Source organism: Dendrobates tinctorius, unplaced genomic scaffold (assembly GCF_039654945.1).
Source record: "Dendrobates tinctorius isolate UK_male_01 unplaced genomic scaffold, ASM3965494v1 ptg000116l, whole genome shotgun sequence".
Taxonomy (NCBI): domain Eukaryota; kingdom Metazoa; phylum Chordata; class Amphibia; order Anura; family Dendrobatidae; genus Dendrobates; species Dendrobates tinctorius.
Genome location: NW_027361784.1, coordinates 2,448,620 through 2,471,110, shown reverse-complemented (window position 1 = coordinate 2,471,110; position 22,491 = coordinate 2,448,620). Strand labels below are relative to the sequence as shown.

The window sequence follows — 22,491 nt, the reverse complement described above, 5'->3', positions numbered from 1 at the left end:
GGAAACAGTAGGGCAATGTTTCCCGGTTTCTTGTTCCTTTATGAATTCGTACTCCTTGATGTAATTAAAGTCCACTACTCAGCCTTCTGTGCATTGTTCTTCTAATGCAGATCTCCTTGGGCCGGTCAGCCATTCCCGGGCTAGAACATCGGCTGGCTAGCGCTCCTCCACTACAGCCAGTTGCTCTTGCGGCCACCGGAACCCAGCGAAATTCGGCCTCTCAGGAATTGGGGGTGTCCCACCATCCTTGGTCCCAGTCAAAAGTCTTGGGCTGAGCCCATTGCACGGTTGTGGGGGCAGGTAGCGGAGCTTCCTCCTCCCCCTTGGCCTCTGGGGACAGGTCGGACAGCCCAGCAGGGATAGACTGACCTGAGGATGACATATGTTCCAGGGCTGACATACAGTCTTCCTCCGGCATCTGATCCAGTAAATTAACCGGACCTCAAGTTGGATCAGGCATAACAGTGACTGTGGTGTCAACTCCCACTGAATCGCTACTGTCAGCGAAGATCCCGCTTCCATGGCCTCGCTGGGCATTTTTCCTGTGGCATCCCTTGGGTTGTAAAAAAAAGATGATGTCTTTGTTAAGCTGGAGTCACACCTAGCGACTTACCAGCGATCCCGACAACGATATCAACGTGTCAGGATCGCTGGTAAGTCGCTATGTGATCGCTGGTGAGCTGTCAAACAGACAGCTTCACCAGCGATCAGCACAGCGATGCCGAGCGCCCGGCATCGCTGTGTTCATTAGCGCTGATGCCATATCCCTGTAAAAAAATAGAATTAAAATAAAAAATATTGTTATTCTCACTTTCCGACGTCCCGCGCGGCCATCCTGCCTCTCTCCACGCTCCAGTCCCAGTAATCCTTTGCGAGAATGACCGCAAGAATGTCACGGTCTTGCGGCAGCGCGACGTCTCGCGGTCATTCGTGCAAAGGATCACTGGGACCAGGAGCGTGGAGAGAGGTGGGATGGCTGCGCGGGACATCGGAAGGTGAGGATAACAATTTTTTTTTATTTTTTCTATTATTTTTTACAGCTGATCGCAGGTCTCCCGCCTGTCACGCAGCGATGCGTGCTGGCCAGCGGGAGACCAGCGACGAAAAATTTGTCCAGAGGCAGGGGTGCCGGTCGCTGATTGCTGTCACACACAGCGATCTCGCTGGTGAGATCGCTGTTGTGTCACAAAAGTTGTGACTCAGCAGCGATATCGCTAGCGAGATTGCTATGTGTGACTCCTGCTTTAGACAAGCAGTCCATCTCAGCGTTCTCAATCTTGCAGTATTTTTGCCTCATCTTCAGGGAAGAGTCGCATGTGTCTTCACGGCACCGATGCTGGAAGAAAAATGGCGCTAAGGCTGGTTTCACATTTGCGTTTTTTTGCGCTGGAAAAAAACGCATACCTGCGCATGCGTTTTTTCCCCTATATTTAACATGGGTGCGCATACCTGCGCGCTGGCATGCGCACGTATGCGATTTTCATGCGCTGCGTTTTTTTGGGGTGTGCGTTTGTATTTTCCAGACGCAGCATGTTGCATTTTTTGGCCCTGCAAAAAAGCGCATGCGCACATATGCGCACGTTTTGCGCTAAAAATGGCCATTATAGCCTATGGATGCGCATACGTGCGCATTGGCATGCTTATGTATGCGTTTTTTTGCACATGCGTTTTTTTTTTTAACATTAGTTTAGACAATGGAATTTAGGGGTTTGGGTTAGAGTTAGGGTTAGTTAAGGGGTTTAGGGTTAGGGTTAGGGTCAGGGTCAGGGTTAGGGTTAGGATCAGGGTATGGTTTGGTTAAGGGTTAGGGTTAGGGTCAGGGTCAGGGTTAGGGTTAGGATCGGTATGGTTTGGTTAAGGGTTAGGGTTAGGGTTAGGGTCAGGGTTAGGGTCAGGGTCAGGGTTAGGGTTAGGGTCAGGGTTAGGGTATGGTTTGGTTAAGGGTTAGGGTTAGGGTATGGTTTGGTTAAGGGTTAGGGTTAGGGTATGGTTTGGTTAAGGGTTAGGGCTAGGGTTAGGGTTAGTAAAGTCATGGTTTGGGTTAGTGTGAGGGGCCACCTAATGTTTGGAAAAAACGCAAACGCGGTAAAAACGCACTAAAAACGCTTACAAACGCATAAAAACGCTGCGTTTTTTTCATGCATGCTCATAAAAATGCTTGAAAAAAACGCAGCAGTTGTATGCTTTTGTATGCGTTTTTAGTTTCACACTTGCTTTTTTTTGCAGCGCGTTTTTCCCGCAAAAAAACGCATTAAAAAAACGCATACAAATGCATACAAACGCTGCGTTTTTTTCCAGCATTTTAATGCGCATGCAGGAAAAAAACGCAGCGTTTTTGCGCGTTTGTATGCGTTTTTTGTGCGTTTGCGTTTTTTTACAGATTTTGGAAAAACCCCACAAAAAAAGAAAAAACAACCATTCAACAACACACAAGACCAATGGGACTTCATTGTGGGTGTGGTATGTTAATATATATAGACCCTGTCTACAGTATTCTTCACATTTGCTTGATTCTTCTCGTGACCATGGATCTGCGCTGGAAGAGTTTTCACTTCAACTTGGATTTGGACATCGCGATGGCTCAGGCGTATGCAGTTGCTTGCCATGAACAAAGGAAGAGAGAGAGGCAGCGAAGACGGCGGCGTATGTGGATACATCCGATTGTTGAACTCCGGGAGAGCCGTGGGGCATACCACACCCTCTACAGCGAGCTACAGGCAAACCCGGAGAAATTTACAGATTATATCCGGATGTCCCACGAAAGTTTCTTGGATTTGCTTGCTCGTGTCCAACAATCCATCCGGAGACAGGACACACAGCTCCGTCGTGCGATTCCTCCTGAGGAACGGTGACATTACGGTATGTTTTAAAAACCAAGGGGTGCGGTCTGATGGGTTTTTTTTTAAATTTAGTATTCAAAACCTTGGGTAATTAGTTTTCGTAAATGTACTAATATTTTATTTTATAGTTTTTTAAAATAATATACATAAATATTAATTTTACTTCTTTGTCTGTTCACAGATTCCTGGCGACTGGAGAAACCCTATCTTCACTACACTTCCAGTACCGTATTGGAATCTCTACCTTGTCTGGAATTGTTGCTGACACCTGCCGGGCTCTCTGGAATGTTCTTTGCCCAGAATTTATGCCCCTGCCCACCGCTGAAAAGTGGATGGAAATTGCTGACAAATTCTGGACAGTATGCAATTTTCCCAACTGTTTGGGAGCTGTTGATGGTAAACACATACGGATCATCAAACCCCAAAGAACGGGATCTGAGTACTATAATTACAAAAAGTACTTTTCAATAGTACTCATTGCGATTGCGGATGCCGGATGTATGTTTGTAGCAGTGGACATTGGAGCATTTGGCCGTGGTAATGACTCACAGGCTTTTAAAAACTCAGACATGGGCCGGAGGTTGTATGGCAACCAATTTAATTTCCCTATGCCACGGCCTCTTCCTCACACCGAAGCTCCGCCACTGCCCTTTGTAATGGTTGGCGATGAGGCTTTTCAAATGTGCGGAAACTTACTGAAACCCTACTCCAGCCGGGACTTGGACCACACCAAAAAAATATTTAATTACAGGCTGACCAGGGCCAGAAGAACTGTCGAGTGTGCTTTTGGGATTCTTGTTTCCAGATGGCGAATTCTGGGCACGGCCCAGACTTGACAAGTTTCAACAGTTTGTTTTTCATGAAACCAGATTCTAGTTGGTAAAACTAGAGTTATTACACTAGGCCTTGGAATGACTATACTAGGCCGTGGTATTTCAAATATGAGTATAGTAGGCCTTGGGGCTAGTAGTATAGTAATATGTGAAATGCCACGGCCTAGTATAGTCATACCAAGGCCTACTGTAATAACTCGATTTTTAACAATCTTGTTTCACAAAAAACAAACTGGTGAAACTAGAAAGATAATTATTTTTAAGACAAGTTTCAACAGTTTGTTTTTCATGAAACCAGATTCTAGTTGGTAAAACTAGAGTTATTACACTAGGCCTTGGAATGATTATACTAGGCCGTGGTATTTCAAATATGAGTATAGTAGGCCTTGGGGCTAGTAGTATAGTAATATGTGAAATACCACGGCCTAGTATAGTCATACCAAGGCCTACTGTAATAACTCGATTTTTAACAACTAGCATCTTGTTTCACAAAAAACAAACTGGTGAAACTAGAAAGAAACTTATTTTTTAGACAAGTTTCAACAGTTTGTTTTTCATGAAACCAGATTCTAGTTGGTAAAACTAGAGTTATTACACTAGGCCTTGGAATGACTATACTAGTCCATGTTATTTCACATATGACTATACTAGGCCTTGGGTTGGTTTTTAACATGTATTTACCCATCAGTGTGTGTGAGCGGCGCAAACAACATTAATGAAACTTAGTAATGGTGAACCACAAATGTAAATTTATTTTTTATCACAAAAATAAACCTAAAAATTATTTTTTACGGCGTTTGGGGGCAGATGGTTTCAATTTGGGGGTGTGCAGGGAATATGCAACACTTGCAGTTGAAGACGGTGTTTGAGGGGAAGGGGCAACAAAACTTGTGGGGGAAGGTAGTCCAGTTAAGGGAATTAAACTAGGAACACTTGTAGGAGAGGAAATCTGTTCTGGTACATTAGTTGTAATGGCATGTCACCGTAGGCTTGTGTGCCTGGACCGACTTTGGCCCAATGCCCGCCTTGATTGATTTCGCCTTGAACTAGGGGCAAATATGGAATGTAGGTCCCCCGTCTGCTGGTATGGCTGCTGCTGTTGAGGTGGCGGCTGCTGCTGCTGAGGTGGCGGCTGCTGCTGAGGTGGCGGCTGCTGCTGAGGTGGCTGCTGCTGCTGAGGTGGCGGCTGCTGCTGAGGTGGCTGCTGCTGAGGTGGTTGCTGCTGCTGCTGAGGTGGCGGCTGCTGCTGAGGTGGCTGCTGCTGAGGTGGCTGCTGCTGCTGAGGTGGCTGCTGCTGCTCTTCATTGTCAGTGCTCGTCCTTGCAGGAGGACTGGTGGCGGCAGTGATGGTCCAGGTTTGCAGAGTGGTGGTGGCAGGGCTACTACATGTTGTTGTAGCGGCAGGGCTGTTCCATGTTTGCCTAGTGGTGGCTGAGCTCCACGCATGCATGGGATTGGCGGTGGTGCTCCAGACAGGAGCAGCGCTTGCCATGGTGGTGTCGGTGAAGTGACCAGCTGCACTCAGACTTGTGGTGGTGTAACGGTGGGTGTCCTGGCTTTGAATAGAGGTGTCCGTGCAGTGGTATGCAGCACAAGTAGGTAGTGAGGTGAAGCGAGTCAATGGTGGCACAGGTGGAAAGGACACCACTGACTGCTGACCGTACCGATTATGCTGCATAGCCTGCAAGAAAGCATTGTTGCAGGCCTGCAGCACATTCAGCTGTTGATCAGGACTAAGGTGTTCCGCCATGCCCTTTTCAATCTTACTAAAAAAATGGTGTGCTGGTCTGTTGAGGTCGGCCTCCAGACGGTCAAGGCGCTGTTCTACAGAATTGAAGCGGTGTTCAAAGTGGTTAAAACCACGTTCCATGAGTGCAAAACCGCTTTCAACTCTGTCGGACAGTGACTTGAGGCTGGAATTAAATGTCTCGCTCAAATGCATAAACTCGGGCAAGACATTCCTGTCCAAGGCCCTCTGCCGCTGGCGGGTAGTGCCCGCATAACCAGTGGCAGAGACCTGGGACAGGGGAACACCTGATGGCCCAGCTTCCTGGTCACCAGCTGTGTGTGTGGTTGACCTGCAAGGTGCTTCCTGGCTGTCGGATGGCTGGGACGGGTCAGAGGACGTCCGAGGAAGGACCGCTCCAGGGCCAGGTTGCAGGGTGCTGCTCCAGGTGCTGTGGAAGAAAGTAAAATCATTACTACCATGCCTTTACAAGAAGCATCAGCTGTGGATTAGAAAAACACAGATTAATAAAAATAAAAACCCAAAATGTATAATACTTACGATCTTGTGGCAAGGACCGGTCTTAGGAACTGCAACGCGTGATAGTGACGGTATCTAGTTCTGGTCCTTGACGCAGATCCACTGCGAACCTGGCCCTCAGCACGAACATCACTGTTGAAGTGGTCCTTGATCGAACGCCAACGTGTTCGGACTTTGTCCACTGTTGATAAAAAAAACAGTGCCGTCAAGGACAACAGTCACTGCGGCACAATGTAGCAATACAATACTCAAAGCAGTCACTGTAGACCCCGATGACACTGTTGGGTTTCCTGCTAGAATACACCTAGCACGAAACCCAACAGTGCCGTCAAGGACAACAGTCACTGCGGCACAATGTAGCAATACAATACTCAAAGCAGTCACTGTAGACCCCGATGACACTGTTGGGTTTCCTGCTAGAATACGCCTAGCACGAAACCCAACAGTGCCGTCAAGGACAACAGTCACTGCGGCACAATGTAGCAATACAATACTCAAAGCAGTCACTGTAGACCCCGATGACACTGTTGGGTTTCCTGCTAGAATACGCCTAGCACGAAACCCAACAGTGCCGTCAAGGACAACAGTCACTGCGGCACAATGTAGCAATACAATACTCAAAGCAGTCACTGTAGACCCCGATGACACTGTTGGGTTTCCTGCTAGAATACACCTAGCACGAAACCCAACAGTGCCGTCAAGGACAACAGTCACTGCGGCACAATGTAGCAATACAATACTCAAAGCAGTCACTGTAGACCCCGATGACACTGTTGGGTTTCCTGCTAGAATACGCCTAGCACGAAACCCAACAGTGCCGTCAAGGACAACAGTCACTGCGGCACAATACAGAGCAGGGAAATACTCACTAAACGCCTTTTTGGAGGATGCTGTGGCGCTGTCCCAGCCATCCATCAACACTGCGGCCACCTCATTCCATAGCCGCCGGGTCACCACATTGTCCTTGTACAGCCGGTCACGGCTGTCCCACAACGGCGAACGCTCCTGGACCAGGCTGATGAGCTGCTCATTATCCAGGTAGACGTCTTCATCCCGTTGTGGAACCTAGACAAAACACATTCATTAGAATAATCAAATTTAAATTGAATAAAAAGTTACAAAAAAAGAAACAAAAAAAAGAGTAAAAATAGAAGATAAAAAATAAAGAACATTACAAATCATTTGATACTTACATTCCGTATCACCACCGGGACTTGGCTTCGCTGCTCCTGCTCTTCGCCCTCACTAGTCCCGTCCGCAGATGATGATGACGATGCCTTAAGAAAGTTGAAAAAAACGTAAGAGATTTGGAGAAGCAGCAGATATACTTACCAGATGCACGAAAATAATCACCTCACGGTCTGCTTGCGCCAATTCCTGCCGCTATGGGGAATACTCGGATTCTGAAGACATACTGCATGTAAAAATAATAAAAATCATTAGTACATACATCATTTAAAAGGACAGGCATATAATGTAATATACTCACATTCTTCGCTGATATAATGGGTTCTTGGTTGACTGTCTGCTCTTCAATCTGTCAGTGTAGTAGTGGCAGAGTTTTGGCAGGCACCTCCTTTATATAGACTTTTTTTTTTTGACTTTAGAAGATTCTAACTAGGATAAAAAGTGGACACCACCCAAAAAACGCAGCGCTAAAAAAACGCATACCTGCGCATGCCAGTGCGCACGTATGCGCATCCATAGGCTATAATGGCCATTTTTAGCGCAAAACGTGCGCATACGTGCGCATGCGATTTTTTCCAGGGCCAAAAAATGCAACATGCTGCATCTGGAAAATACCAACGCACACCCCAAAAAAACGCAGCGCATGAAAATCGCATACATGCGCTTACAAGCGCGCAGGTATGCGCACCCATGTTAAATATAGGGGAAAAATCGCATGCGCACGTATACGTTTTTTTCCAGCGCTAAAAAACGCAAATGTGAAACCAGCCTAACAAGTCAGTTCCGGAGCACCTTACAACCGGATGACTCTGCCCTTCTGATGGTCACACCAATGACGCAGCTAGAACCTCTGTTAACACTCCCTGTGACTTCGCCTCTAGATACACCCATCACTCTCGTCATTTGCCAGGGGAGGCATCTCTCTTCCTGGATTGCACTTTCTGCTGTGCTGCTTCACCTTTTCTGTGTTGGATTTTGTATCTGCTACACCTCTTGGAGGTCGTCACTTCGGTGGGCCATGCACACTGTTTTCACACCATCGGACACTGACCACTCCCATAATGGGCAGGATCTCCCCTCTCCAGACCCTTCGTAGTCGCCATCTTGGGACTCACGTTGCTGTCTGACATCTTGAGAATTGTGCCGCCATCTGCCATTTTAGAGCTCAAGCCACTGTCTGCCAATTTGTTCTCATTTAAGGTACCGTACTTAGTTTTGCATTTTCATGCTTCTGTTTTTTGGTTTCCTCGTTTTCCTGAGCCCAACCCTGTTTATAGTGCCACTTGAAGGGGGGGTACAGGACTGGTTTGTTGTGGTCCGGAACTGAGTTATATTTGCCCTGAAACTTCTCTTTTAAACAAGAGTCAGACAGGTGTAGGGTGTTGTGCTGTGGAGTTCGTGGTTTACTAACGTTTCATTCTGAAGTTCTTGTTACCTCCCCATCCATGAGACCAGATCTGGCTACAAGCAAGACAGGAGACCTTGGGTCCGGTTTAACAGGTTCAGCTTTACTGTGCAATTCGGTTACGCATGACTTCAGCATACAGATCGAGTCCCTTTTGGTGATGTTCACTTTGTCCTGTGTACAGTCAGACCTTGCCTTTATTGTGCCCTACCTGCCCCTGCCTTAACCTTCACTGTTGGTACCAGGGACTTCCTAACCGGAAGTACAGCTTTTCTGAATCCCACCATCTTCCTCCTTTCGCTGAGACCCGGCTGACATCTTCCTCACATGGGGCACAGAAATATTGCACTCAATACCTCTTCCGGGCCTTAGGCCAAAGACTGGTCCAGTGTCCTCATGAGCCTTCAGATGTGTTCTCATACAGTTGGGAGACTTGGCACTGACAGAACCTTTTCACCTCTGCTGCATCTACCGTCTTAGAACCTGTTAACGTATTGTCTAGCAGGAAATACTTCTCCAATTGACTTATCTAACCCCTCCCAACTAGTGGGAGGGGTTAACTGTGTGCTTCCCTTTGTAATGCAAACTATATCTCCATGCCGGTAACAGTTCTTCTAGTGGACAGACCTCCACCATTCCCGAGACGGCCTTGAGGCAGAGCCTCCAGGCAAACACAAACTGGCCATAAGGATAAAGTGTAACATTCCTTTATCAAACATAGAACATAATATATAAGCATATGACACTTCACGTTAACCCTCTGCTACCACGATGTCCTCAGTCACCCTCTAAATGATCAATGTGTAGGGGGTCAGCCCCTGCTAAGAGCTGAATTACACTGTGACTTTAAAAGACAAAGCTCCCCTATGATTTGTCTGCACTTGAACTAGTTCTTTCTCCACTACAGCTTGCTGTGTGTTGGTTTTGAACAAGAAGCAGGAAGTTTGTCAATTCAGGAGAAGAGGAGAGGAAGCCTAGTGCCTGTGAGAGACAGGCAGGACAATAAGTGTGTCCTAACAATGAGTGACTGGTAAACGGATTCAAGGGAGAAAATAGTGCCTAGTTACCGCAGGATCGATCACCAGCACCATGTCAGAAGGAAAGAGAAAAACACACTGTGGTGTCAGTAATCTCTGAACATTGAAAGTTGAAACAAGATGGATCAGTTAACCTGAAGGAAGATCTCGACACTACAAATTCAGCTCCACTACATCAGGACCAAGCAGCAGCTTTGAGACTTTTTCTAAGCTCTACGGAACTGTGAGTGAGACACCGGTGTTCACCTGTGTTAGGGTGTAGAGCAGGCTTATTTAGCTAGGACGCTGTAGCAGCAAGGCCTGATTATGGGAAGCCAGGTAGAAAGTTAAGAGAGTAGTTTGTAGAAATTGTTTATACTATTTGAATTGTACTTTGCATTGCAATAGCTGGGCTTGTGTGACATGCTCCAACTATCTCTCTCTGTATCTGTTAATGCTTTTATCATTACAATAACTGTTAATCTTATTTTCTGGCATATAATCCTTTGTCTTTCAATATGTTATTTCTGCCTCCTTGTCTAATGTACCATATTTGAGTCCTGCCCTGTGATGTAGTTCAGGCACCGCTACAAGTGCACTTTCTGGCTTGTAATGGCTGGGTCCATTTTTTTAATGGGGTTCTTGGGCAATAGCTCAGTTTGTTCCCCCTAACACCAGTCCTTGATGCTTCTACTGTATGTTTACACAGGCCAATGCTAGGAATGAGCCAATTATAATTGTAATTATAGGCCTGAGAAAACAACCTTCAGGATGGCCGTACTATTTTGTTGCAAGCGGATGATCAAGTAATGTGTATGAGAGTTTCTTGACTCCCTCAACGACAGATAGAAAACGGAAGGAAGAGTTGGCCATGTTGGATTGACACGTGTGATCCCTTTGTTGTCACAAAAGTTTACCTACAGTTAGAGGTGTCTGGATGTAGTTTGCTTATGACTCCATATTGATTGCACATGCATGTGGGTCTAACAGCAACCTAAAGTGTATGGCCAGCTGTATGCTCCGTTCACATCCAAGCCATGTCACCTATTCTTAACAGTAACCACAATGTTGTGCATGATCCCAACTAAGCCTAAGGACACCATTGACTTACAGGAAAGTTGGGATTCTATATTGGTGACTGTCTATACTATTTTTGACATTAGTTGTGCCATAATACAGGTGTGATCAGAGCATTAGGTCATGTTCTCAAGTGTGGAAATACTGTTTTTCTTTCTGCATGTTGTCAGACAGTGTCCAGTTATTGGTCTCTGATTGGCGCCATCCCTCATATTATATAATGTCACACAAATGCCAATGGACTTGGCACCAACATACCTGGAACATGACTGGTGCAGGAGTTGAGTATAATCTTTTTTTTTTTCTTTTTTTTTTCACTTGGGGGCCTCAGGTATTTAAGAAGGCATTGTCCAAGTAGTAGTCAACCCCTTTTGTGTGCTAATATAGTAAAGTATATTGGCATTTACAGTAATTAAACATCAATCAATTGTATCTGTGTAAGAAACAGGTAGTTCACATGTGTGACCATGGCTCCTAGAGACAGTGAGCGGAGTTCATAGATGTGCACTCCAGCTTTCCAAAAGAAAGCATTCAAGAATATGACCTTAAAGGGAATCTGTCACCCCTTTTTTGAGATATCATATAATGATATCATTCAATTGTGTGTCACTTAAGGATTCTCTTAGTACTTTTGCTTCCCTCTGACCCTGCACTTTTCATGCATAAATACCTTTTTTTATATCGGTTCAGATGTATGTAAACTGCCACGGTCCGGTCTGATGGGCGGGGCTTATTCAACTGCTCCACCCCCTCCCTGTCTTGCTCTACGCATTTCTTCTTGTAAAAATGAAAGACAGCAAAATGTGCTGGAGTGGGTTATCAAAATCATAGTGATTTAGATGTGTTGGTAATCACAACCAAGATTCCAGCACATGAATGGATAGTGCAGAACACACTGCATATAACCATAGCAACTGACGAAAAGCAGTGAAAAAGGGGGCATGAGGAAGGCATTATCGCCGAAACGCGCGTTGGGGTACGGCTGTGGTCTCCCTTGCTGCTCCTTCTTGTGTAAGTGTCCCCTTGATTACCATATTGTATGTTTTTGCCTGTCATCATTCATTTAGGGATTTCTTTCCCTGTAGCTATGGTCACGTTCATGGGCAAACACTTTTTATGTTTAGACATTTAGACACTTCACAATGTTCATGCATTTCTCATGACTATTTATTTGGAGCTGCCATTGCTACCCGGCCTTTCTTTTCCCACCAATGTCACTTTTTAGCCATGTTCTGTTTGTTTCACCTTTCAATAAAAACCTACTTTGCACTTTACCTTGTGATATGAGGACTTTTTCACTGCTTTTCGTCAGTTGCATTTCTTCTTGTGTAGAGTAAGACAGGGAGGGGGAGCAGGTGAATAAGCCCCGCCCAGCGGACCGGACCGTGGCAGTTTACATACATCTGAACCGATATAAAAAAGGTATTTATGCATGAAAAGTGCAGGGTCAGGGGGAAGCAAAAGTACGAAGAGAATCCTTATGTGACACACAATTGAATGATATCATTATATGATATCTCAAAAAAGGGGTGACAGATTCCCTTTAATCCTAGATGGAGATCTCTCTAATCAATGTCTGATCAACTGCCAAACGATGACCCATCAGTAAGATAGTGGCAGCACCATAAAACGTACTGTGCCACTTTTTCTGAGCCCCGTGGTCAGCCATTGACTATACTGGGCCACACATGGAATGATATGCTATCAAGGCCTTCATTGAGTCTGATGATCACTTATTGCATTGCGACCATAGTTTGACTATGTTGTGTAATCAGTTTACAAGAACTGTAAATAATTTATATCCCTTTTACCAAGTTTTTGTCAGACTGATCAAATAATCCTCGGTAATTCCTTATGTAACAAAGCAGACTGTTGACTCCAACCCTATTGCTTTCAGTCACCCGATCTATGGCAGCAAGTTGCGAACCTGAAATACTGGCGATGTGGCTAATTTGAAGGTCTCCTTTTACTGCTAAGTCACGCTGTGAGTGTTGCAATGAGTGACTTGTGCTGAGTAATGTCATAATGAGCTGCTCTTATGGTAGAGCCTAGTAAATAAGCTGCCTCAAGCCGCTCTATGGTGCTGAAAAGAGAATGTTTTTTCTTTCTCAGAGAAAAGTTAACAATGTTCTGATTCTCCATAGGTATAATGCATGATCGAACTTGCAACTTTTTAAGTCATTTGCAAATAATAGTAAAGATCTTTAGATGTAGAGATACATTGGATATGTCAAGAGAGTTGGATTCTCAAAGCCCTTGGTCTGGTAAAGCAGAACCTATGCAGCACGGACAGAAGGCGTTGGTGCAGCAGGCTGACACAGTTGAAATAAGAGTCTGATGAAACAAACAGTAGCTGAAAAATCAAACTGTGTTTTACTCATCATCTCTGTGTCCAGCGCTGAGTCTCCACCTCTGCTCCCATTGTATGTTATTGTCTGCAGCACTATCGTCACATTGACATCACGAGCTGCAGATGTGGCGCCCCCAGGGGTATGGTCGCCACACTGGCCTTGCTTTCCTCCAGGGGAGGGTAATGCCAGGCTTGGAAGCAGTGATGGGTCTCTCCAGCAGTTAACCTAATGCATGCAACACAGTTCCACTCCAAGCCAGCAGGGGGAACTCTGAACCAGGATGAAGGGGAGGGGGTGCTCCCTGAGGGCTTAGAGGAAGGAGTGGTCAGTTAGTTGAAGGAGGTCCACGTGTGCAGACGTGTGGAACGAAGCTGGAGGTTGAGCTAGGAAGGAGAGCTCCCTCAGCTGAGAGCGTAAGAACTGGAGCCTGGTCTCCATGGTGGTACAGATACTAACGGTCCTGCCACAGATACCAGAGGAGTAGGAGACTGTCAATGCCCTGCTCCCATCCGGGACTTGGGACACAACAGCAATTGAATAGAGAGCCAGGACTCAGGAGAGGAGTCCCCGAGAGAGGCTACAGCTGTCTGTCATACAAGTATAGTTCTAGGAACATCTGAAGAGAGGCATTCCAGAGTAACTAAGTGCTGGGGTGCTTCAGACCACAAGGCGCTAGGAAGGAGACTGCACAGCCCTTCTGCTGAGAGAGAATCCTGATCTCCTTCCAGGATAACCTGCTCCAACACCATCTGTAATCAGGACCCTGGACTGCATATACTCAGTAAAGGTACAGAAACTGCAACCGCTGTGTCTTGTCTGTTCCCTACGCTTCCAGCACTGCAACATCCCCGTGCTGGTTACATCTACACTGCCCTGGGACTACAGCTCCACCTGTGGGGAGCTTGTACATCTTTGCTGCACCCTACCATCAGTCCCAGTGGACCTGTATGCAGCTTTGGCCTAACACCATACTTGCCAAACACCACGGGTGGCGTCACGAACTATTCTACCATTAACTACATCCCCCATTGCTTGGGCGCCCAGGGCCACGGACCGGGTCATCGCTGCTGTGACACATCCCCGACACCGGCCCGGTACCGAGTACCCCACAGCCCTGGGAGGGCGACCCACAGAGCTCACGGATTGGCTCCAGCGCTGGTCCACATAACGTCAATGCTACAGACAATAACGGACAGACTCGGCGCTGGACCTAGGGAAGGTGAGTAAAGCATAGTTTGATTTTTAAAACAAACTGCAGCCAAGGGAAAGAGGCTTTCTGTAGCCTGAAAACCTCTTTAGGATGTGTACACACATTGCGGATTCTGCTGCGGATCCGCAGCAGATTTGGCCCTACGGATCCGCAGCAGAATCCATTGTACAGTACCCTTTTAGTCTATGTAAAATGAAAACCGCAGTGCCCACGGTGCAGAATTTTCCGTGCGGATTTGCTGCGGTTTTAAATCTGCAGCATGTCACTTCTTTGTGCGGATTCCGCAGCGGTTTGGCTCCTGCTCCATGACAGGTGTCAAACCGCAGGGGAAAACTGCAGGCTAAACCGCAATAAATCCGCAGATAAACAGCAGGTCTTTTTTGACCTGCAGATATACCTGCGGATTTTGATAAATCTGCGCGGAAAATTCCGCAGCAGAATCCGCAACGTGTGCACACACCCTTAACATTCAACTACTTTACCACTCCTTGTGGTTTATCTTTTGGTCTAAACATTGGCATTTGATGATTAAAAATCTGAGCAGAACCTTTTTTCCTCTTGATCAAAGATGAAAATGAACTATGTGGCATCTGGGCATTCGATCCTGCCAAAGTTAGTAGACTCCAACTCTCCTTGTACTCACTAAGATAGTGGAATGTTTTTTACATCGTTTGATATTTGCTAAACTTGGGAGAGAAAATAAATTAGCTCTTTTCTTCAAATGTACCTTTCTTATGTAGGTAGATGCTTTCCCATGTAGGTCCACAGGTCACCGCTGCCAAATTAGTCACTAATTGCTGATGTGAAGGGCAATAAAATCTTTATTTACAGGCATTTATCAAGAGGGATAACAAACAGTGTACTGAACCTCAGCCCAGTACACACATTATTCTACATCGTTCTTACATAGCATAAGGTAATGATGCACTATACTGTACGTCAAACTCCTATGCTACACAAACACGCTAGCTGAAAAAAAACAAGTTAAACAATAAAGTATGAGGAACCACGATAGGGGAAGGCTAAAATCACAGGCCCAAAGCTTTATTGAAAGACAACACACATGGAGGGGAGAGGGGGAGGAAACACATTGTCCTTGTCGTCATGATCCGGACCATCCAAGATGGAATAGTGTCTGAGTAGGCTGTGGATAAGACTCCGGCAGTCACAGATGGACATGCTCTCGGTCCTCAATATGAGCCGGTTCCTGGTGACCCAAATAGCATCTTTAAAACAGTTCATAAGACGCCAAGCCTTAACAGTATGAACACCAAGTAAGAGTCTATAAATAAACTGATGTATGATACGCTGACTTTGGGGACAGAGTTCCTCAGGTCGTCCTCTAGGACAACAAACAGGCGCTGTGCAAAACTTAAATTCCAAAAGACATGCACAGATGTTTCCTCCACAATGGGCACCTTGGGCAGTACCAGGTTGGATAGGTTCCCGGCATATATGACCAGAGGGGCAGCCAGCTCTGTATTGCCATCCAAGACAGGTCTTTGTGCCCTTTGGTCAGCCCTTTAGACAACTCATTAGTCTACACTAATTTTCAACTTCAATTTCAACATGTCTGCATGGAAACCTGGAATGTTCTCCTCTTCATCCTTGGCTCTGATGAGATTGTTGATAGTCTTTGGCTTCCACAAATTGAGCTTGAGCCCCTCCAGTTAGTGTTTGCCCATGAATCAGACGACAGCTCCGTAAAACCAGGGCATCCATCAGTGGTAGGGGTAGGAAAGAAGCGAGATATGGACCTTCCTGCAGAGCTTTTCTTCTTCACTCACAGCGTTCAGTGAATGCAGTCAAAGCGCAAAAGAGGTCCTCAGAAGGGCGGGAATGTCAGTATTGCCCTTCTCACCCTTGCAAAGCTCCTTGAACATGATGGTCCACTTCACTCTGTCCATCTTCGAACCCCAGACAAAGCATTACAGTCATAGGCCATGAACTGCAGCATGGGCCGTACCTTTCCCTCACAAGTGAGGCATCTGATTCTTCATAGTCCAATCCCCTGGTTTACCTTGGCAAATTGCTCTTCCCAATACTTGAAGGCCGCTCCTTCTTTCCTGAACCAGACTACAAGAACCTTGATGAAATCCAGCTGGTTGTTGCAGAAAGGGATGGATGAGGCCAGTTGCCAGTCTCCAAAGAGAATGGCTTCAAACTTCCTGCAGTTGACCTTAGCCCCGAAGGTTGTCCGGAGATCTCGCATATCTAGATGAGGGCATTGACTGATCTCCCGTCATCGCAAAGCAAACCTGTCACGTCATCCATGTAGAGCAAGGACTTGACCTTGTATCGTTCTGGTACCAGAGAGGACCAGAAAGGGGTCAGTCTTCCAACTGTTAACCAACACAATGCTGTGAATGTCAAGGTATATTAGATGTACATTAGATGTTACCCATACCTAACCTGTGTGTCATGATCTGAGGTGATCTGACAGTTTTAAAAGCACAGAGTGAACTTTTTTCCTTTTGGCAAGTTGCCAAGGTGACTTGACTGTCCCCGGTGGTGGTTAGTGGTATTGCACTTTAGGTTTAATGCACACATAATTATATATCAGGTGTGGGGCTCTATAAATGAGTCTCAGGGTGTGTAATCACTGCTGGTGATACTGATTCATTCATTAATTCTGAGTTGGTGAGAGCCTGGTGGAAGGATGGAGCTGAGGAAGAGTCCTGCGCAGCTTAGCCAGGGGGGACGTGTGTCAGCTATGGTGTCTGGACGAAGGGCTGGCATGGCGTGGTGGGGTCGCAGTGATGGTGTCGGCAGGAAGTGTCTGCATGGACTGGTGGAGTGGCGACTATGGAGAGTGGCACTCACCATGTGGGACTTGGCTGCTGAGCTGGACTCAAGCATGCTTGCCTTCGTGGCAGAAGCTGAACTCATCTTTGGGACTCTGTTACTAAGCAGCAGCAACTGGTGGTGGACTCTGCTCCAAGACTGCACTATGGTGAAGGATCCTGTTATGGTGATGGATCCGGGTGGAGGAGAAGACGCACGCAGGTGGAGGGCTCTGTTGCAGGAGCATAAGCACAGAGCATAAAGCTAAGTGGTGTCCCCCTGTATTGTCTCTTTACCTCATGTGTGTTATTAGTGCAGTGGTGGGATTAGTCTCCGCACCGCCCAATTCCCTAGTGAGGGTTTAGGGTCAGGGCGAGCAAGGGTTTAAGGTTCGCGTGCGGCGACAGGTGCGGAGCCTGTATAGGGAATGTGAGGAGTGCAGGGACACTGGCTCAGGGGAGTGCAGGAGGTCTCCATGTCCCCATTCCCTATTGCAGGGCCCACCATTGTTAATGTTTCCCAGGTCCCCCTTATTATTTAAATTCGCCGTACTGGAGGCAGGGTTTCCAGAATGTATATTAACGTGTAACACCTAAATTTGCCAGGTGGAGGCGGTGTATCCATCTGCACGTTTTATTATTTAAATTCGCCCCACTGGAGGCGCTGTATCCAGGGTCACGTGTGTTATGGGTTCGCCTTGCGGAAACATCTGCGCCCAGACACTCGTGACCATGACATTGTGGAGTGCCTTGCCTATGAACTCATGTGGATCCTGGTAAAAGAAATATTCTTGATTCTAAGAGACCAGAACCGTGTGTGCACAGTGGGCCTTGATGTACTCGACTGAGGGTGACACTGTCTGCGATGCGACGATGGTCTTATCCACATTCAGAAGCGTGATGAGACGCCAATTCTTCAAGTCACACCTTTCTCCCTTTTGCTTGTACAGAATTGTCACCATTCAAAGATGGAGGCATTCTGCCCTTCACCACTATCTCTTTGTACAGTTCCAACATGTCCGGACAGATTAGGTCTCCCAGTGCTACATAGATCTTCAGTGGAAGACAATCACTGCCTGGGCTCCTGCCGGTCCTAAAAGTTTTAGCTGCAGAGAGCAATTTGCCTACTATCAAAGGAACACCAGTGGCAACCGGTAAGATAAAAATGGTTACTGATACCTGACAGGAACTCATCAGCTGCTACAGGTTCAGTAGTCTTGTAGGAGTAGAGAATGCTGTGAAGGCACTGATTGCTTTCATCACTTTCCTCTTTCAAATATTGCATGCTTCTGCTCTCGTCTTGCAGTTCATTCAGGGGAGTGTGGCCAGCATAGAGTTTTCTGAAAAAGAACGAATTACATTTCTCACCCTTCTCTAGGTTCTCCACTATGGAATGGAAGACAGTTCTCTTGGACTCTTCAGCAAAGTGCCTTTTCAGGCTCTTTTTTTGTCTCCTCCAGCTCCTTTCTCACATCCCATTCTCAGTGAATAAGGTCTTACAGCGACCGCAGTTTGCACTGGATTCCTCTGAAATCCCTCTTCTCATATGCCTGCTGTCAGCTCTTGGCCTGAAAGACTCTATGAACTGATATTTAACATACTCCCCCCACCAGTCACAAACAGTTTAGAAGCTTCCCTTGTTGGACCGATACATAGCATAAGCGACTCTAAACTCCTTCAGGACTTCAGCCTGTTTCAGCAGAGAACTATTCAGCTTCTAGGAGTTGGGTCAGAAGGAAGACCATGGCTGATAACACCTTGATATTAAATGGCTCTTTGGTCTAAGAAGAAGCAGGGTGCCATAGAGTGCCTACTCTGGTGGATTGTCCAAGAGGTGAACACAGAGTCAATCGTGAAATGGAGTGAGCTTTTGGGTCGGCTCTACTAATAGTTTGTGGAGCCTCTCCCCATGGAACCCACAACATCCACAAGAGAGGCCTTGATCACTATCTCGATGAGCAACTTGGATGTGACATCCAACTTAGCAGATGTGCCAGAACTATGTCCATCCTGTTTGCTCAGGCAGTTGAAATCCCTGGCCATCACTACAGTCCTGGTGGTGGCAAGCTGAGGATGCAGGAACTGGAGGAGCTTCAGGCACTCAGTCTTCACTGAAGACGTATACACAGTGGTGAACCTGACTGGTTCCCCCCACCCATATGCTGTCTGCTACCAGTAACCTACCACAGACAAGCTCCTGAACGGAATCAACCCTCCCCTAATAAGCTGATTAGAATGGTGACCCCTACTGACCTACAAGCAACTCCACTGGACTAGTAGCATGGATTGTGGAACCACTCCCTGGCCAGATGGTTGAAAGACCTCCGTGAGCTTCCACACCATCGTCTGCCTCATCCAAAACTTCAGGGTTCGATATTTTTGGGTAAGCTTCCGGGCTTCCTTCTTCTAGCTGGAAGTGGAGGTAACGTGCGTGCCCAAGGGAGGAAGAAGCATCCAGTTGGTCAATCTTGACGTTTCCCTGCCCCAGGCTCTTATCGTCCTTCTTCCCTGAGCTCACAAGGTTCCTTCCTTCTGGTGTTTCTGCAGCTGGATCGCAAACTCTTTTTTGGAAGGGGCAGAATTTGTCCGGTCTTTTCTGGACAAATTCCTCGAGCGAGGTCTTTGTCTCGCTGCTGTTTTCCTTGAAGATTTTCAAGTCTCCCCAAATCTCCTCCAGTCCTCAGAACCATGACCACCTTCTTCCTCCAATGTCAAATTAGATCCAAAGCTCTTCTTTCTTGTTCAATCACTTTTGTCAAGTGTAGACCGGTGTTATATGTTCAGATAAGAACAGATACTGCACTTGATCTTAGCCAAAAGACCGGGAAGTGAGGGAAAAGACAAAATAGACCCTTCATCCAATGTTAATATGGATACCCTCAAATGAAAGCTGAAAGTCTGAACTTCAACTGCATCTGGATTGTTTGGTTTAAAATTCATTGTGGTAATGTCTAGAACCAAAATTAGAAAAATGTTGTCTCTGTCCAAATATATATGGACCTAACTGTAAATGCACCAGAATTCTGGTTTTACTGGCACTTAGTCTGCATCTTTGTTTTACCAAATGTATTGGGGACATGATTTTGTGGCATTTAATAATATAGAAGTATTACAGGTTCTCCTCCGTTCTCACAGATTACACAGCTCTCCTACCAACAAAATGTCTGCAGATCTGTCCATCAGCCTCCTCCAAATGAAAAACACCTTACACAGGAAAGCTGTTTTTCAATTGGAAGAGGCTGATGGACAGGTCTGGTTCCATTCTCCTTTATAAGCAGAAATTTTGGGGCAGGAAATCTGCACAGTCTGTGAGGAAGGAGAATTTGTGATATGTATTAGTAGGTGTCACAAAATCATGTCCACAACACATTTGGTAAAATAAAGATAAAGTAGCCAAGGCCTTTAAGAAAGAAGCCAACTCTGTTTTCTCCTTCACCCCTAAAAGCTTCAATGTTGACAACTACATAGGTGAGAGGCCACATTTCCTATATGTCGTTGAGACAGTAGGTGTTGATTAAATGACCTCCAGCAATTTGACCAAAGACATCCACCAACCATAATCTGTCCTTCATTATGACTAAGTTTGTGTTCTTGCATTCAATAAATGGATAAAATGGTTACACTCCTGTCTCATGTGTCCTGGGCTTCACTCCATTCTCCTGAATCAGCTGCCCTCTGTTGTGCTCCACTTTAGCATTTGCAAGTTGCCGAGAAATTTGGTTCCTTCTCTGCCAGCACTGATCATTCATTCTGAAAATTCTCAATTTTTGGGTAAAATCTGTATTCAGTGAAGACGGATTGTTACAATACTGAGAAAGGAGATGGCAGATGCTACTTATAAGTGTCAGAGACACCGCACTGAACTTGCTCACTGAGCCAGTGCGCGTGTCCTGAGTAAAGCGAACAGTGCTCAAAGCTACCTGTGGAGCGGGCAGCAACCGAGTAGATGTGTACTTCACACCCGCAGGACCTGAAGCACGTGACTGCTAGAGGCGTGGCCTAAACTCCACAGAGCTAGGAGCTGCAAGACAATTCCTAGCAGAGTAACTGCGAGACAAAGTTACCAAGGGGCATAGACAGTGAGGATAGTCAGGACGTAGCCAATGAGTCATACACAGATAGTTGCAAGGTACAAGAGGGGCGAGCAGAGAGTAGTCAAGTCACAGGCAATGAGTCATACACAGATAATAACGCAGTACAAAATCAACAGGTAAACTCACAACGGGAAACAGAATCGGGTCAGAACCATATAAACAAGCTATAGCAACAAACAGGCACACGGGGGTCAGTACACTCGGCCAAAGGCAAAAGTATAACTGGCAGGGATTAAAGCTACCCAGGGGTTTATGAAGCTCTCCCAGAACCAGAAAGAGGCCACAATCATTAACCCCAAGTGTGCAGGTCAAAACCTGCACAGAGCTCCAGACATTAACCCCCCGGTGTGCAGCTCAAAAACCTGCACTGGGATCATGACAGTACCCCCCTCTCAACGGGGGGCCTCTGGACCCCCAGGCTTCCCCGGGTACTTGGCATGGAACGCCTGTACCAGGCGATCTGCATGTATCGAGCGAGCAGGGACCCATGAGCGCTCTTCTGGTCCATATCCCTTCCAGTGGACCAGGTACTGCAAAGAGCAGCGCACCCGCCGAGAGTCCACAATATGTTCGACCTCATACTCCAATTGACCCTCCACCAGCACTGGAGGAACAACAGTCTCAGAGTTCTCTTTGACAGATCCTGCTGGTTTCAACAGAGACTTATGGAACACATTAGATATTTTTAAGAAGGTGGGGAGACGCAACCTATATGCCACAGGGTTGACTATCTCCATAATCTCGTACGGACCAATGAACTTTGGTCCCAACTTAACTGATGGTACCTTTAAGTTGATGTTACGCGTGGAGAGCCAAACCTTCTCTCCCACCTGAAACATGTCTCCCGAGGCTCTCTTTTTGTCCGCAAAATATTTGTATCTCCCCTGGGCTCGAGAGATATTACGCTGGACTTCAGCCCAGAGGTTTTTTAACCGTTGAACGGACTCCTCTTCTCCTGGACAACCGGAATCCACCCGAGAAAACTCCCCAAAATGCGGATTAAAGCCATAGTTAATCAGGAATGGGGACATGTTGGTGGACTGACTCACCCGGTTGTTAAAAGCGAATTCAGCCAACGGTAATGCATCACACCAATCCTCCTGTCTGACCATTACTCTCCGGGTGATATGCCGACGAGAAGGAGAGTGAGATGCCCAATTTCATACAGAACGCCCTCCAAAATTTGGCCACAAACTGCACACCTCTGTCAGACACAACATTCAGTGGTACCCCATGCAATCGGACCACATGCTGCACAAACAATCTTGACAACGTTTCTGCTGAAGGTAAGGCTGCCAAGGGAATGAAATGGGCCTGTTTAGAAAACCTATCCACCACCACCCAGATCACGGTATTGCCCCTGGAAGGTGGAAGGCCGGTAATAAAATCCATGGAAAGATGAGTCCATGGCCTATCAGGAACCGGTAA

The 22,491-nt window shown here is 46.5% G+C and overlaps 2 protein-coding genes and 1 pseudogene across 2 annotated transcripts in view; all 3 read right to left on the bottom strand.

Annotated features, from left to right (window-relative positions):
* The window catches only part of ATP6V1C1 (ATPase H+ transporting V1 subunit C1), a 131,594-nt gene that overhangs the window by 88,647 nt on the left and 20,456 nt on the right, over positions 1–22,491 (bottom strand). The gene's annotated exons all lie outside the window — the stretch shown is intronic.
* LOC141101216 (uncharacterized) lies at positions 4,353–7,258 on the bottom strand. The gene is made up of 3 exons (XM_073590101.1): positions 7,133–7,258; positions 6,809–7,004; positions 4,353–6,120 (listed from the first exon to the last, which is right to left on the bottom strand). The coding sequence occupies exon 3, from the start codon at positions 5,613–5,615 to the stop codon at positions 4,653–4,655; it is 963 nt and encodes a 320-aa protein (XP_073446202.1). The 5' UTR covers positions 5,616–6,120; positions 6,809–7,004; positions 7,133–7,258; the 3' UTR covers positions 4,353–4,652.
* On the bottom strand, positions 19,685–19,802 carry LOC141101390 (U2 spliceosomal RNA; annotated as a pseudogene).